Source organism: Centropristis striata, chromosome 3 (genome assembly GCF_030273125.1).
Source record: "Centropristis striata isolate RG_2023a ecotype Rhode Island chromosome 3, C.striata_1.0, whole genome shotgun sequence".
NCBI classification, from domain to species: domain Eukaryota; kingdom Metazoa; phylum Chordata; class Actinopteri; order Perciformes; family Serranidae; genus Centropristis; species Centropristis striata.
The window spans coordinates 40,829,287-40,845,487 of NC_081519.1; the positions used below are offsets into that span (position 1 = coordinate 40,829,287).

At 38.0% G+C, this 16,201-nt stretch overlaps 1 protein-coding gene and 1 long non-coding RNA gene across 2 annotated transcripts in view; one reads left to right on the top strand and one right to left on the bottom strand.

Moving 5' to 3' along the window:
• syn2b (synapsin IIb) overlaps window positions 1–15,305 on the top strand; it is a 128,334-nt gene extending 113,029 nt beyond the window's left edge. Inside the window, exons 10-13 of the mRNA XM_059327368.1 lie at window positions 4,233–4,409; window positions 5,399–5,465; window positions 11,407–12,244; window positions 13,191–15,305. Coding sequence (XP_059183351.1) covers window positions 4,233–4,409; window positions 5,399–5,465; window positions 11,407–12,244; window positions 13,191–13,347 — 1,239 coding nt within the window. The 3' untranslated portion in view covers window positions 13,348–15,305. The remainder of the gene's footprint in view (window positions 1–4,232; window positions 4,410–5,398; window positions 5,466–11,406; window positions 12,245–13,190) is intronic.
• Window positions 6,354–16,201, bottom strand: part of LOC131962507 (uncharacterized) — a 234,028-nt gene continuing 224,180 nt past the window's right edge. Inside the window, exon 2 of the long non-coding RNA XR_009389943.1 lies at window positions 6,354–6,818. This is a non-coding gene — a long non-coding RNA (uncharacterized LOC131962507). The remainder of the gene's footprint in view (window positions 6,819–16,201) is intronic.

The following is a 16,201-nucleotide window of genomic DNA, read 5'->3' on the forward strand; positions in this document are numbered from 1 at the left end:
ATATAATTACTTTGGCCACTAGAAGTCACCACCTAAAAATAAATAAACGTCAAAATAGTCTTTCTGTATTTGTATCGAGGTTCGTCTTTGTGAATACATAACAAACAGCCTTCTGAACCCACTAGTGGGTGTAGCAGACCCTTCCAACACACATCTGTGAGGCTTATAACCATCAATGACGGCCAGTCAATCAAATAATAGCTATTTTAGTAAGAGGGAGGCATGGGCACTTAATCCAAAAAGTAAAACTTACCTCACAGCCACCATATCACCAGGGCATCACTGTAGTTATTGACTCCTGCCTTTTGTTTAAAAACTTTCACCATGTTGACATCAGCCTGTGGGAGTTATGTTTCATAAGAATACTAATAAGGTCTTTGAGTCTTAAAATTAGCATGTCTGGCCTAATTTACCCTGCTGAGCCCTTGGATTGTCTGTCTGGGAATAAACTGATTGAATCTAACCTGAATACACATTATGAGTTTAATAACTAACATCTTGTGATATTTTTATGGGTAATTACGGCTATTCTCTATGGCTCACAGATTCAGAGACAGTTTCCTCCCTCATTGTCTCTCACTCTCTCTGCTTCTTTCCAACACATTTTCCGCATATTGGTTTTATGTTTTATAATCTATATACTAGAAGTCACAACGGCTGTGAATTACACATTAGGGTAGGAATGAGCTTTGCTGTCAAGTGGTTAGATCTCAGTATGGAAAATGACTGAGTATTCCATCATTATTACTGAAAAGACGGTTCGCACCTGAGCTTTCAAAGGCAAGTGGCAAATTAAACACAACATATGGAAATTTACCTTGACAGTGTGGTTGTATGAGGAGCTGATCCATAGTCAGTGTGTTACTGTAGTAGATCAGCTATTCTCAACCTTGGGGTCCTGACCCAAATTGGGGTCGCGAGATGATTTCTGGGGGTCGCTAAATCATTTTGGAAGTCAGCTCTGTCTCCACTGTGTTAAAGTGTTCATGTGTTTTAGTCTTTTTGGTCATTTAATGTCAGTTTTTGGTCATTCTGTGTCTTTTTTTTGGTCATTTTGTGTCTTTTTTGGTCTTTTTGTGTCTTTTCTGGTCATTTTTTGTCTTTTTTTGATCCTTTTGTGTTCAGTTTGTGTCTTTTTTGGTCATTTTGTTCCCTTTTTTGGACATTTTATGTCTTTTTTTGGTCATTGTTTCTTTTTTGGGTAATTTTGTGCTTCATTATTTGTCCAAAATTTGTTGTATCAACTGAGTTTGTATGATCTGAACTGTGCGTGTGAGATTGTGTTCAGTGAGTGGGGGTCGCGGACAACATGCATGTTAAATTTAGGGTCGCAACTCAAAAAGGTTGAGAACTACTGTAGTAGATAATGGCAGTCAGCACCCTCCAGTTTGGAGGAGCAGGCGGGAGTATTAGCCCTCTCCAACGAGGAGTTGAAGTCATTCTGTCTCAAAGGCCACTGGACTCTATTGACAAAAATGGAAATGTAACTTTGCAGAGGTTGCTGCTCTAGCGCTGCCTTGGTCATGTCATTTTTTTTGTGTTATTGTGTGACTGGAGTGGATGATAGTGGAGTCTCCGGAGTGCCGGCCAGTGGAGGTCATTGTGTTGGTCAGTGGAGTATCGCCTGCATGAATCAGTGGAAATGCACCAAAGGGTCTGATTTAAATCGCAAAATGTGAAAAAGCCCATCCTCCCTGTGACTCCAGGGATCAAGACTTCAGGTGTTGAGACGGCTTCAGAAACATGTCTTTCATAAGGGCTGACAGAGAGCCATCCAAAGGGAACAAGAAGACAGGGCTAGAAGGCCACGGAGCAGGTAGAAGGCTGGTAATAACCCAGTAGAAAATGAAATACAGAGTTTGGAGCTGTAATTTGGCCACAGGATTGAGCCGCTGAGTGGCAAAACCTTCTGCCAGCTTAGGGAGCAACTTGACAAGCCAGGGTTTGTAGGACACGATGGAGTGCTACAGAGATAGCTGCTTCTATCTGGATGCATTTTGGCAGTAAGTACAGAGCCACTCAGCGGTGTGGGTCGACTCAACCCCCTCATGGAAAACACTGGGTCAGCCTGGTCATTTTTTTTGCTAAAATTCTGGCAGCTGGCAATGAGTAGCTGGACTAAAGTTTTAACCCTTTATCAGCCGAAGAACTATATTTGGTAACTTCAGTGGATATCAAAATGAGGTCGAGAAAAAAGTTGCAAATTTACTAGATTAAAGTGGCAAATCTACAACAAAAAAAGTCGCAGATTTAAGAGATTTAAAGTGGAAAATCTGTGCAAAAAAGTTGCAGATTTAAGAGATTTAAAGCGGCAAATATGTGCAAAAACAATCGCAGATTTAAGAGATTTAAAGTGGCAAATCTGTGCAAAAAAAGTCGCAGATTTAAGAGATTTCAAGTGGCAAATCTGTGCAAAAAAAGTCGCAGATTTAAGAGATTTAAAGTGGTGAATCTACGAGAAAAAAGTTGCTTTTTTTCCCACTTCTTTCTCGTAAATCTGTGACTTTTTTCCACGCAGATTTGCTACTTTAAATCTCTTATTTCTGCGACTTTTTTCTTGTAGATCTCACTTTAATCTAGTAAATTTGCAACTTTTTTCTCTAAATATTTTTATTTTTTATTTTGGATATCCGCTGAAGTTACCAAATACCGTTCTTCGTCTGATAAAGGGTTAACAGCAATACTGCACATTGGTTAAAGACAGTTTGCTACATTTGAAAGTCAATAAACAAATTTACAGTTGGTTATGAGGTGGCAGTTAAAACAGGCAAACACACCCAGTGGTGCTGGAGACATGTTTATACAGAGTAAATAGGTGAGACAGGTAGCAGAGGAGATCAGACGACTGAGTGGAGGAGTGAGGCATGATGAAGTTTGGATAATTGTGATTACAAATCCCAGCGAGACAGTCTGACGCTGGAGAGGAGGGAGAGGGAGGTGATACAGGAGCCACAAGGACACCCACACCTGGTCACTGCGGTATCCAGGCAATATTTCTAAACATCCCACTTACACTGTGAAGTAGGCTGGCTCAGAATGAAATATTCAGTAGTTTGGTGCGAGGTAGATTAGATACTAAAGTGGGAACGATATGAAAAACATGTCTCCCCATGAGTCATCTCCTTTGGAAGGTGTTTTGGTTTTTATAATGATGCACTGAAATGGTTGAGTGCATGGTGCATTTACATGGATATTGGCATGATATCATCTCCTGTCTTTTTAGCAGCAGCCTTTTATGATTTTTTGTTTTTTGTTTTTATTGTATTCATGCATATTTTATTTTGTGCGGGCAGTACATTTTACATTTTATTTTATTTATTTTTATCCCATTTTTAATTTATTTTATCTTATTGCATCTTACTGATCTATTGTTTACTACATCTCTTTGTATTGTGTTATTTATTTATTGTTTGTGCAGCACTTTGGAAACCTTGTGTTTGCTAAAATTGTGCTATATAAATAAAGTGGATTGGATTGGATTGGATTGACTGCCACAATGATACAACATTTGGGTTCTTGCAAATCAAGAAGATGACCAAAATATTATAAAAGTATTTTAAAACAAAACCGTATCTATAAAAAGCTGAACCATATAAACTGTAATCATTTTGATCATAAAACAGAAAGTTGTACACACATTTTCTGTCTGTAATAATAATAATAATAATTATAGATTTTATTTGTATTGCACCTTACATTTCAGCAATCTCAAAGTGCTACAGAGAATAAAAAAACTATGAGAGGAACACGATACAATGACAAAATAATCAGGTGTTAAAAGCAGAAACTAGAAAGACGATTGGCAAAATGCTTTCTGAAAGCAAAAATGTGAGAAATTACTTTTTTTTGCACCAGAGAACGTTTAACCTCCTTTGTTTATCTCTTCTGACTTTCTCATCCGGTCTGGGTCAACAACATTTCAGTTGTCATGTAACCTTTTCAATAAAAAGGCACACATTGACTCATTTTACAAAAACCTGGTCAAAGTGGACAGAATATGTTAAACCTACAAGTTCTGATTTTATATAAAACTGTCATTTAACTAACAACGACTGCTGCAAAGAATGATGATAGGAGAAAATGATGATGCTGTGTGATATTGGTACCCCCCACCCCAACTGTTCTTGTTCTTTGTTCTGTATACAATGTTAAAAAATTCCTCAATAAAAAGTGAATTTAAAAAAAAAAAAAAAAAAGGCCCACATTCTCTGATCCGTTGTCTGTTTGTTCAGGTTGTGGGCTCATCTATGCAGCTGATCGGTGATCACCAGCAGGAGGACCGGCTGCTCATCTCAGAGGTGGTGCTGGCCAAGATAAACCAAGCGCTGGCCACCAGGTCGTCTAGTGTTTCCCGCTCACCTGCTCGCTCCCCTCAAGGCCAGAAGCCAACGACTGTGCAGCCCCAACAGGTAGAGGTGGAAACTTACGCTGTGTTCCAATCCCCATACTTCCATGAGTACACTTAAACGCAGTACACTATCCACACTTACTAAGTACGCAGATTTCAGCAGGTGAGTGTTGTTCCAAATCTAATACTCCATGGTGCACTTACCGGAGATGACGCTCGCGACAGCCGCCGCGACTCGTCACCCGTGAAAAACTTCCGGCTTTGAAGGGCAAAAAAATTACCCTTTGTTGTTGTTTAATCTTTACTTCTACAATCCGGCAATATGGCTCCGTTAACGCAGCAAATGTGGAGAATGCACCATCGTCGTCAGCAACATTATCTATTATATTATTATTATATTATTATATATATTATCTAATACTCAAGATAAGTAATATATCATATTTTGTTCGTATTAAACTTTTTTCAAGCATTTCTGAAAGATATATCTGTAACTCGAACCCAAATCTACAAACAATAGTTTCTCCTTCACAATCACAAAAAGCACATCTATTGCTAGGCTAACGTAGTTAATCTGGCTATTTGTGAAACAATAAAGTTATAAACGTTGTCTCTCAACTCCGACTCTATTGAAGCGCCTGTCAAGTTGCTAATCAGACTGTAAATAATGACAACAGTTACCTTTTTTACATATAAAAATAAAGACAAAAAACATCCCACCCAACCACCCAAAATGTTTTTTATGATGAATTTTGTGTTTTTCCACACAGCTTTAGTGATGTGATATTTCAAAATGTGCAAAAAGTTAAGAAACAGTTAATAGCACATTTGCATGCAACATCTGCTTCATTTCTTCACATAAGGAGAAGCAGGTTCAGAAATCCAAGAGGCTAATGTCCGCTGGAAAATCACTTTGTTGTGGCCCTTCACAGTTCACTGCAGATTCTTAACCAGAACCCGCTTAACCATGTTTTCCTTTCTGTCCCGCTCCCTCTCTCTCTTTGTTTTTCTTTCTTTCTGTCTTTCTCCCACCCCCCCGCTCTCTCTCAGAGTGCTGCCCTTAAGGAAGGACTGGCAGATCCAAACAGGACCTCGGGCCAGCGCCCTCAACCTCAAGGTTGTCTGAACACTGTTGTCCATTGTAATACAAGTGCTGCCACTGTAGGGCCAAAGCATGTCTCCAACACACTCTGAATAAGTTGTGGGACAGTTCGCTCTCAGACATCTTAAAAGGTTTTCCTGAAATGAGGGATACAGTAAAAGCATCTCTGTCAAAATAAGCACTGCCATTAGAGATTTTTTTCAAATGCCAGGAAGATTTTTCTTATATAAGGTAACCAGAATAATGTGTTTATTATATTACTATTAATTAGGGGTGCTGGTAGATGGATTTTGTTAACTTTGACAGAGCCATGCTAGCTATTTCCCACTGTTTCCAGTCTTTGTGCTAAGCTAAGCTAACTGGCTGCTGTGCTTCACATTTTATCTTACAGTATTAAGAGTCTGTGTCTAATGTCTATTTGCCAATATATCAAATACTTTCTTTAAAGGTATACTATGCAGGATTTCTTCTTTTTTTTTTAAAGCAATTCATAGGCTTCTCATACAAAAAACTGTCCCTCTCAATCATCACCTATTACCAACTAGAAGTGCGTGGTGGTGTCCATGCTCTCTGCTTTTATTTTTATCTTTTGTTTAAATTTTTCTGTGTTTGGGATGTTTCTGGGTGTTATCTTTGGGGTCCCAAACTACAAAAATAGCAGCTGAGACAAATAAAACACAAACAGCGAGGAAAAACGAGTTAATGCAGGGTTTTATTTTCACTGTTGTTGAGCCAAGACGGAGTAGCCAAGTTTAAAATGTTGCGTTCACAATCAGTAAGCGACAGTTCCTGCACAATATGCATCTTTATCTCCTTAACCCATAAGAACCCAGACCCATTTATCCTTAAAGGAAAATTATGTGGGATATACCACATAGAACACATTTATAAAGATCTGTGATGTGACATATATTTTTATGATATTTCTTATTTTAGTATAAATAAACTCGACACCTTTTCTGCTTACAGAAACACAAATTTCCTTTTTCTCTGCATCTCCACAACATATATTAAAAATTGTGACATTAATAGTGCTGTTTAACAACAACTTATTTTTCAGATTTGTTTTTAAGTTAAAAAAAATCAATCAATCAATAAATAATAAATAAAAACAAATAACAAACCCTAATAGGGTTAAATGCAATAAAGGACACCCTATTAACAGATTAGAATTGTTAAATGGGTTTAGATTTAAGCTAGTAACAAAAAATAAGCTTTTTGAAATTAGTTACTTTTTTTACACCAGGGTGTTGAGTATGTGTCACTTAGGGATTTAATGAGTTAAGACAGGGGTGTCAAACTCAAATACATAATGGGCCAAAAATTAAAACTTGAATAAAATTGCGGGCCAACATTGAACAAATAAACCTTTTAATATATACCAAACATGTTTTGCTGTGTTTTAACATTAAATATGGAACCAGCAATGCTTATAAACATACAATATATAACTAAATAGTGCTGACATGCAAAATCAAATTTCAAATAAAAACACATCAATGTCATTAATTTATTAAATAAAAATTACATAAAAATCGTATGCCTCTTTTCTATTTGCATCCTTCTGATTTAAATATCAAAATAAAGTTTTTCAACAGGTTAATACGTTTAAAAATAAAATGACAATAATAAATCTAGTATTAGCGGTAAATTCGCCGTATAATACCGGCGGGTCAGCTTTTATAGTACAATAATATAATAATTTGGTATTGCCTCGCGCCAAATTTGGCCCGCGGGCCAGAGTTTGACACCCCTGAGTTAAGATGAAACGTAAAGCCGAATATGGGAGATTCTAGAAGATTTAAAGTGTTTGTTACACCCGTGTCACCATAGGTTCTTATGGGTTAAAGGCCACATTGAAAAATACCTCTGCTGTCTGTTTGAGCTTTGGCCTCGTCACTTATGACTGTACTTAAGAAGCAAATGTGCAGTACAGTGTGTTCAGCCAGCCTGTTGAGTTTAATAGCAGCCATAGTGTGTGTGTTGGTGTGGTGATGTTAGTGCTCAGGGCTGATGTGTTTAAATTAAATGTGCCTACTAAAAGCAGTGTATAACACAGTAAACAAACAAAGCCATTAGTATTGGAGTTGTACTGTTAATGTGTGTGTTTGCATGTTTGTTCATGATCTTGAATTCCTTTTTTCTCATTTTGCATGGAAGTGGCAAATGCTGGTACTCTATGTCGTGTGTAATTTGTTTGTGCTGGTGGTTTTAGTAATGCCAGCATTTTTGTGTTTCACAGGAATTATTACAGATGTGCCAACAGTGTTAAGATGCGGAAAAAGGATTAATTTATCTGAATTTTGTGTGCCGTTCAAAGGCAGTAAGCCAACACTATAGGAAAAAAATCACACAGTGGCAGAAGAGCTTATTTATACGTGGTTGTTGTGTTTATTTTCTGTGAATTCTTATGGGAAAATAATATTAAATGTGCTGCTTATGATCACTGTACATCTTCGGGTCAGCTCAGTTTTCTGTCTGTTAAGTGATTAATGCTTGGCTTTTAAATACATCTTTAAATTCTGTCCATTGTTCGGTTGCTAATCAGTTTCTGGTATAAACAGGTTTATCCTTCTGCTAAGCAACAAAGCCCCCTTTGCGAGACCTGAATGTTTTGTGAATAAATGCTCGTTGTTGTCGTTGGATGTAAATAACCTCCATTGTTCTGTGTTATAATACCTGAGACAAGACAAAGTGGCTTCACACGGTACACAATGTATACTTTTCTTGGCAATTATGAAACCTGCTTACGTGATTAATGAAAAGTTTAGAAGAAAAGAAGCATCTTTTTCTTTCTCTGCATGCTCATTTTCTAATTTGCTTGGATCCGGATCACTGAATTACTGATATTTGATCTCAACACACCATCTGGCTGCAAATATTAGCCTGTTTGCTCTTTCTTTTCTGATTGATTTAAAGAGATTTTGTTTGACGAAAACATATGTTACCGGTTTGCTTTTCTTGTGTGACTTCAGATAAAGCATTTAATTCAGAGTTTGCATCCAAGCAAATTGTTATTGTGTTACCCCTTATGAATTCTGTTTGTACAAATGGTATTTCCTTTGGTTTTTATGTGTCGTGAGTCCCAAGCAACCATTGGGATGCTTTAAGACAAACTCGTAAAAACGTAAGAATAGTAGCCATTACTGTAGCTGCCTTACAGTAATGACTCTGAGAATGTCTGGGATGAATTTTCATGAAGGTTTTATAGTGGTAATATCATGTGATCACGTATTTATTACAGCATTATATTACTCAAATGTATTATTTATTAAAATGTATACAGTAAACACAATGAAAGTAATACTTTACCCTTAAAATGACTATTTGTATATCATCTACTGATAGCATTTTACCTTGAACTCTTGAAGACAGCTTTGTTTTTCACATCTAACTATTAACAACTAACAACATATAACTATATAACTAACAACATATTCTCATGAAGGGGTTTATATGATTTTACAGAACCCACTTTCTTAAGATTAGGCCCTGAAACCAATTTCCTTCAGTAGTTCTTGAGGACAGACTGGTTTAACCTCCTGAGAACCTGCATCCTCATATGTGGACATTACATTTTAGGTTTGCTGGACCTTTATACTTCATTCTGCTTAACTATGACATGTTGTCCTCAGCAGTACACACTCTAGAAAATACATCAAGGAGTGTAAAAATCAGATGGCAGCATCTTGCTAGAGTCAATCAACAGCTTATCCCCAGAAAAAAAGTGGACCAGGTACAAAACCTGATCAGATTTTATGGTTAAAACTTGTTTATTTGTGCTTAATAATGTTTGTAGTTTGAGATTCTGTACAAATTTGACTATTTTTAGCAATAGCAACAAGCTACGACTGCTAATCAGGAAGTATTCATTTGACAACGAATAGATTTTGCTATCGTTCTTTCAAAGAGAGGCTGTAAATGTATGGAAATAAACAGATTTACACACTGATGAATTAATTGTGTTCTACAGTAAAATAACGCTTAGTTTTTAATAATGCTTTGTTTGTTATAACTCTTAGTTTTTAATAATGCTTAGTTTTTGTACTTATCATGTCCTACTAATCCTAAATATCTAGGAGAAACTAACAATACTTACCAAACTATGCTTGGGTCTCAGGAGGTTAAAACACTTCCACCTCTACTGTCTTAGGCTTGCACAAGTGTGATCTAGTCTGTGGGAGTCCAGATGAGTAGTGCACCTGTGCAAGCTAGTAAAGAAATCTTTTTCTTGCATGTGGCCATAGCACATTTGATGCCTTTTTCTCTGGTTGTGTCCGGCAGCACTTTATTGTTCTCCGTCACCAGATCTGGAGGCTGCGTTGTGCTCCTTCAGAAGGATCCAGACCAAGGTTATTATAGTTAACGAAAACTAACGAAATAACGAAAACTAGAATTGAAAAAACATTTTCGTTAACTGAAATAAAAATAAAAACTAGAGTTTTAAAAAAAACGATAACTAACTGAAACTGTATTGCGTGGTTACAAAACTAACTAAAATTATAGTGAAAATGTCCTTAGTTTTCGTTTTTGTCAACTTTTTTCATTCATAATTCAGTGTTTCAATTTGAACATGCAACACATGGTGAATATGTTTACTGAGACTGGGATGTCTACACTCCAACCAAAATTCAAAACAGTTAATAACCTTATTGGGGCTGAGATGATAAACCAAAGGAAATAAAGGCAAAATTTATTATGATCACTTTGAATCTTGCACCCAACTCATAGCCCATTACAACAAAACTAAAACTAACACTAAAACTAATAAAAACTAAACTAAAACTAAGCATTTTCAAAAAATTAAAAACTAAACTAAAACTGGAAAACTCACTCTAAAAACGAACTGAATTTGAAAACAAAAATTCACAACGAAATTAAAACTAAAACTAATGAAAAATCCAAAACTATTATAACCTTGATCTGGACCCCTTTTGTCATCCATGGTTTCCTGTTTTGGTGCACTTGTTCATCCTGCCTTTTTTTCCGACATAAGTCCTGCTATAGAAGAGGACTGTTGTGGTGTATTCCTATCCATTGTGTGGTCTTTAAATGCAGCTTTAAAAGTATTTACTATTTTTACTTTTTGTTCACTGTGGAGGTAGGCAAGAAAAACAATGTTTTTCTTCTTCAGGAATTCAAGGTAACATGAGGTGAACTTATAAACAAATGGTTGTTGTAAGGGTGGAGCATTCCTTTTTATATATTTTTTTCCAAGCTGTATTGAAAAATAACCTTTTCATAGATGTTCTACACAGTACATACACAGCTATAATCCTGCATCCTGGAAAGTGAAATATCAGCCACTGGAAACTCATCCCTGCCCAGCCACTTCCTACTCCGCATGTGTTATCATTTGTGCTGCCTGATAGGTTGCTTTGCTGCCTGTGTTTGAGTCATTGAGTTGTTTGATGCTTTCTCGTCGTATCAAGTCTCCTTTTGTTCTTTCATTCTCATTTCTGATTATTTCCTTCCCTCTCGTTTGTCTCTTTGTCTCACAACACTCCCTCCCAATGGTCACATGAGTTGTTGTGCATAAAAGCAACCAACACTTGGCATGACAGGCTAGTCACCACACCTTCTCTTAACAGTTGATCTGCTGCCCCCTGCTGGTCATTGCAGTCCAAACATTCAGAGCCTGCTTTGCCCCCAGTCTGTTCTTGACAGATGAGATGGTTAGGGTTTCTATGAATGTGAGAGGTTGTTATGTGAATGGGCATGTCCAGACCCAAGCTCATTATCTGTATCATGTTCTGCTTTGGTCCTTGGTGAGTGTAACAGGCGCCTGGTTTTCTAGCTGCTGCACTAAAAGAACAGATGATAGATTGAAGAAATTCTGACGCTTATTTATTTTATTTTCTCCTTCTTTTGCTTTTTTTTTTTTTTTTGCCTCACCTTTATGTGTTATACAGCCATGCAACTGTTAACTAATATAATGATCTTTTTATTCTTTTAGGTGCACCAGTGAAAGCACAGAGTGTTGATGTATCATCAGAGCCAGCTAAGAGAGCATCTGAACCAGTACCAAAGCCTAGCCAGGTCCAGAAACCTGGTCCAGGTCCAGTTCAGAAACCGGTTCAGGCTCATAAAAGCCCAGTCCAGAGGGCCGCTTCAGTTACAAAGCCTCCAGTGCCGAGGCCTCCTCCCCCGATGACGAGAGCCCCATCCCTCGCAAAGTCCGCCCCAGATTCTGCCTCCACCCCCGCAGCCAGACCTTCCCCATCATCCCCAGCTAAAACAGCAGCAGCAGCAGCTCCAGGCTCCCCCCAAACCAAAGCAGCAGCAGCAGCAGCAGCTCCAGCAGCTCCAGCCTCGGCTCCGGCCCCAGCCTCTCCTGCAGCCTCAGCTCCCACCACAGAGCAGCCCAAACCCCAGCCTCAGGGCTCCCCCTCCCCAGCTCCTGGCAAACCAAAAGATCTGCCCCCGAAACCCACACCACCTGCAAAGCCCATCCCTCCTGTGCGCAGGAATTCAAAGCCGCAGCTCCAGCCAAAGCCGCAAACCACGCCTCCTCTCAAACCTAAACCCCAGCCGGCCGCCCAGGCCCCGGCGCCCCCCCTGGCCTCAGATATCGCCTCAGCCCCTGCCCCAGCACAGGTTCAGTCCCCAGTCAAAGCCAGCCAGTCCCCGCCCAGCGTCCAGTCTCCAGCTAAGGCTCAGCCTCAGGCCAAGCCGGCCTCTCCTTCCCAAAACCCCGAGCCTGTCCCCGATGAAGCAGCCGCGGCCCCCGCTGAGGGAGAGGCCCCTGTGGAAGAACAGCCAGGATCTCAGCAAAAGACCCATCCTCTGCTGAAGTAAGAGCCGTGTAATCAATGCTTTGTTGATAATGCAAAGACATGCATTTCAATGGGCCATACTTTGTGTTTAGGGTTCAAAATTAAACATCAAAATACTTTTTTTCTGGGTGTTGTTGGGCAGCAGGGTGAGGGGGGCTTGAAGATATTTTTATTTACAAAAGGGGGGACCTGCAGATAAAGTTTGGGAACAACTGATTTATGCAATTACAATCGTTTGCAGCACTAAAATTATCAATAGAATTTCTGTTTTAGTGTCTCGTAGTGTGTCCAAGTCCAGTACAAGAGGTAACCTGCTGACATTATTAAACTATAACCCTTTTGGGTAATATTTCATTTTAACCATCCATACTTTTTTTTGCATTCATAACCAGTATACATACCTTTTAATACACAGTTTACTATAATGCAGATATAAGGTCTCGATAATTAGCAACACAATTAACTCCTAATCTGAAGCATCCATAACTGGGTGTTTGTAGCCTATCAATAGCAGATGACAACATAATATTAAACAAAATTTGTCATAATTATAAAAAAAGTTAAACATAATAAGTTATGGTCTATTAAAATAGTGTGAATAAACACTTTATAAGCCCTTCTATCTCCATTATAATGTGTTTTAAATAGTTACATGTTCATGTTATGTGGGTTAAAGAACAGTTTTAGAAGGAAAGTTCACCCCAAAATCAAAAATACATATTTTTTTGTCACCTGTAGTGTTTTTTTATCATTGTACAAATATTGTGTTTGTGACTTTTTGGCCCTCTTACACATTTTCCCTGTTTGTCTTTCCCTTCTAACTGATAATGATTAATTAACACTCACATAATCCTCCTACTTTATACCTCCCTGCATCCCGTCCTCCCTCCCTTCCTTCCTTCCCTTCCTCCTCGCCCACTTGCTCTCCTCCTCCCTCTCTTTTCCCTTCCTCGTCCCTTCCCAGTAAGTCCCAGTCCCTGACCAATGCCTTCAACGCCTTCAGCGACTCCTCTTTCTTCCGCGGGGTCTCAAGCTCAACTGGAGGTGACGGCCAAGACGAGGCAAAGGCCGAGACCATTCGCAACCTCCGAAAGTCCTTCGCCAGCCTTTTCTCTGACTAGAAACAGCCGAAAAACCCTAGTCTGCCCCCTTATTGATTCTGGCCCCCCTCTCCTTTTACCGTTGGCCAGTGATGACTTGATTGACTTTAAATGTGAACCAGTCTGAGATTAAACTTTGTGTGTTGACTGTACTGTATTCCCTCCGTCCCGTTCCCTCCTCTCCTCCACCTTCAGCTTCTCTGTGTGAGTGCTGGGTCGGATATTCACTAAATGATGTTGTGCCAGAGTAATTGGACTGAAGGAGTTACGTCATTGATATAGACTAGAGTAGAATAGAATATGGTACGATGAAATAAAATAACAAAAAATATTTATTTTTCCCAGAGCACACTTTAAAGGAATTATTTCTGGAGTATATAAAAAGCAGAATATTCATGATTACAGAGGGAGTGTACATACAGTATATATATAAATATACAGTATATGAAAACAAACATATATAACTATAAAGGGAGAAAAGCCAATGATTTAAAAATTCCAGTAGCACTTTTCAATCAGCTTTTGTCAGTGACATAACTCTTTCATTCAGTGGCTGGATTCATACTTTAAAAAAAATAAATATATATATATAGATATATGAGATATTTGACATTTGATGGTTTCCTTCACAGTGAGTTGATTCTGGTCAGTAAGTGAAAGTTTGTGAGTAAAAAAAAAATACATCTTTAAGGATTTGTTTCTGTGTAAATCCAGCCATTGCGTCTCTGGTCCTCGGCTACTTGACTACTGGGCTCGTCATTGTTGCCCCATTTTTATGTCTACAAGCCTTGGAGTTCATTGTCGTGTGAGGGAGTCGGAAAATATGTGTATGTTCATCTGTGTTCAATTGTTATGCATGGCTCCTCCAAGTGGCTCGGTGTGACTTTTGGAGCAGAAGGGAGCTCTATCAGTGTTGAGTTTTGCCCTCCGTTGCCTCTCTCTTTCTCTCTTTCTCTCTCTCTCTGTCTCTCTCTCTCTCTCTCTCTAGATGTTGTAGCCTTATTGTGAACATGTTTTCAATTCACAGCTACGTTTGTTAGCTGTGCAGACCTGGGTCGATTACAACTCGAAATCCATTCATTTACCTAAAGTGATTAAGTACATGAGGTACTGAGGGCGAGACACATGCAGTTTTGGGAGCTTTGGGATTGGGCCCAGTGCACCAGACTGAATAAATCAATCCTAAATAGCAACTGAATGCATTTCAAAGAGTAAAAAGACTCATGTCTGTAGCTGTGACTGGTGATTTCTTGTTTCACCTCTGTGTAGATCTATCAACAGTATTGTAATTTGTTGATTATTCTCATGAAAAGACATTGAGACAGTAGTGCAATAACACCTCGACATGACTGTTGAGCGCTGTCACCCTATTATAAATATAAATATGATCATGCATACAGGACCTGTGTATCTGTTAAATACCTTACTCTTACATTCCCTTTAAGATTCCTTTCATTCACCACTTTCCAGGTTGCTTTTCACTGCAGTCAGACGCTGGGTTTCAGATTAATATGCCATATTATACTGCTGGTTCTTGTGATTAAATGTGTTGTGGGACTCGATTTAAAGCAACCTGGAAGGAACCCAGTACCTTGACTGGTCATTTTCAGTTGAGTGGATGCATTTCAAGTTCATAGGTGTAAAAAAACTAAACAAAAAAAAAGAAATCTCAACACTTAAGAACAGCATATCAACCTGTTGGCTTATCCATTTCCAGTACTATGTTGCAAGTAAATTATAACATATTGTATTTGTATGTATGTAAGTGTCATCTCAGGAGTTTATTTTTTGTAATATATTGATTTATTTATTTTTTTGAGGCTCCATATTTATGGTACAGTATATATTGTTTGTTTTGTATTGTGTTTTTATTTGTAACGCAATACTGCTTTGCATGACCTGGTGACTGAAGATGTTTTTTTCCCTGTACATATTAAAGTTAATAAAGATGTGGTTCCATCATTCCACTAATTCACTAAGTAAGATTCATTATGTTGTTTGTTTGAGGGACAACATCTTCTTTAAAGAGACCAGTGGTGGAATGTAACCAAGTACATTTACTCAAGTACTGTACTTAAGTACAATTTTGAGGTACATGTACTTTGCTTGAGTATTTCCATTTTATGTGACTTTATACTTCTACTTCACTACATTTAGAGGCAAATATTTTACTTTTTACTCCACTACATTTAGCTGACAGCTTTAGTTACTTTTCAGGTCGAGATTTAACATAAAAAACATGATCAATTTAAAGTGATTAGACATTTTATTAAATTAAACCACATAACAGTATATTTAGTGGTTAAAATGAGCCCTGGCTTGAGAAAATAAACCACTGCTTAGATAATTGAATCAAAAACAATAATTAATAATATATTTGAAAACCTGCATTATGAGTACTTTTACTTTTAGTACTTCAAGTACATTTTGATGCTGATATTTTTGTACTTTTACTCAAGTAAGGTTTTGAATGCAGGACCTTTACTTATTGGAGTAATCTCACATTGTAGTATTAGTACTTTTACTTAAGTCAGGGATCTGAAAACTTGTTCCACCACTGAAAGAGACACATATTTCACACATAAAGATCAGTTTATTCATCATGAGGGGAAAGCCTGTGTTACTTGGGGCATGGAGAAAATATGGTAGAAAAAGATGCTGTTGAGTTGCAGTATGGGAAATGTGGGATTTTGAGTTTGGGAGCTTTTTTTTCTGAATCTGTCTTTCACAAGTCCCATAAGTTAATGGACTAAATCGTTGTTTTCCATTAAAGCATATAGCAAATACAGGCTGCTACTAATGCTAAAACTAGCATGTTTAGACTGTAAGTAGAATTATAATTATAAGAGACATCTTACAGGAACTACTACCTAGT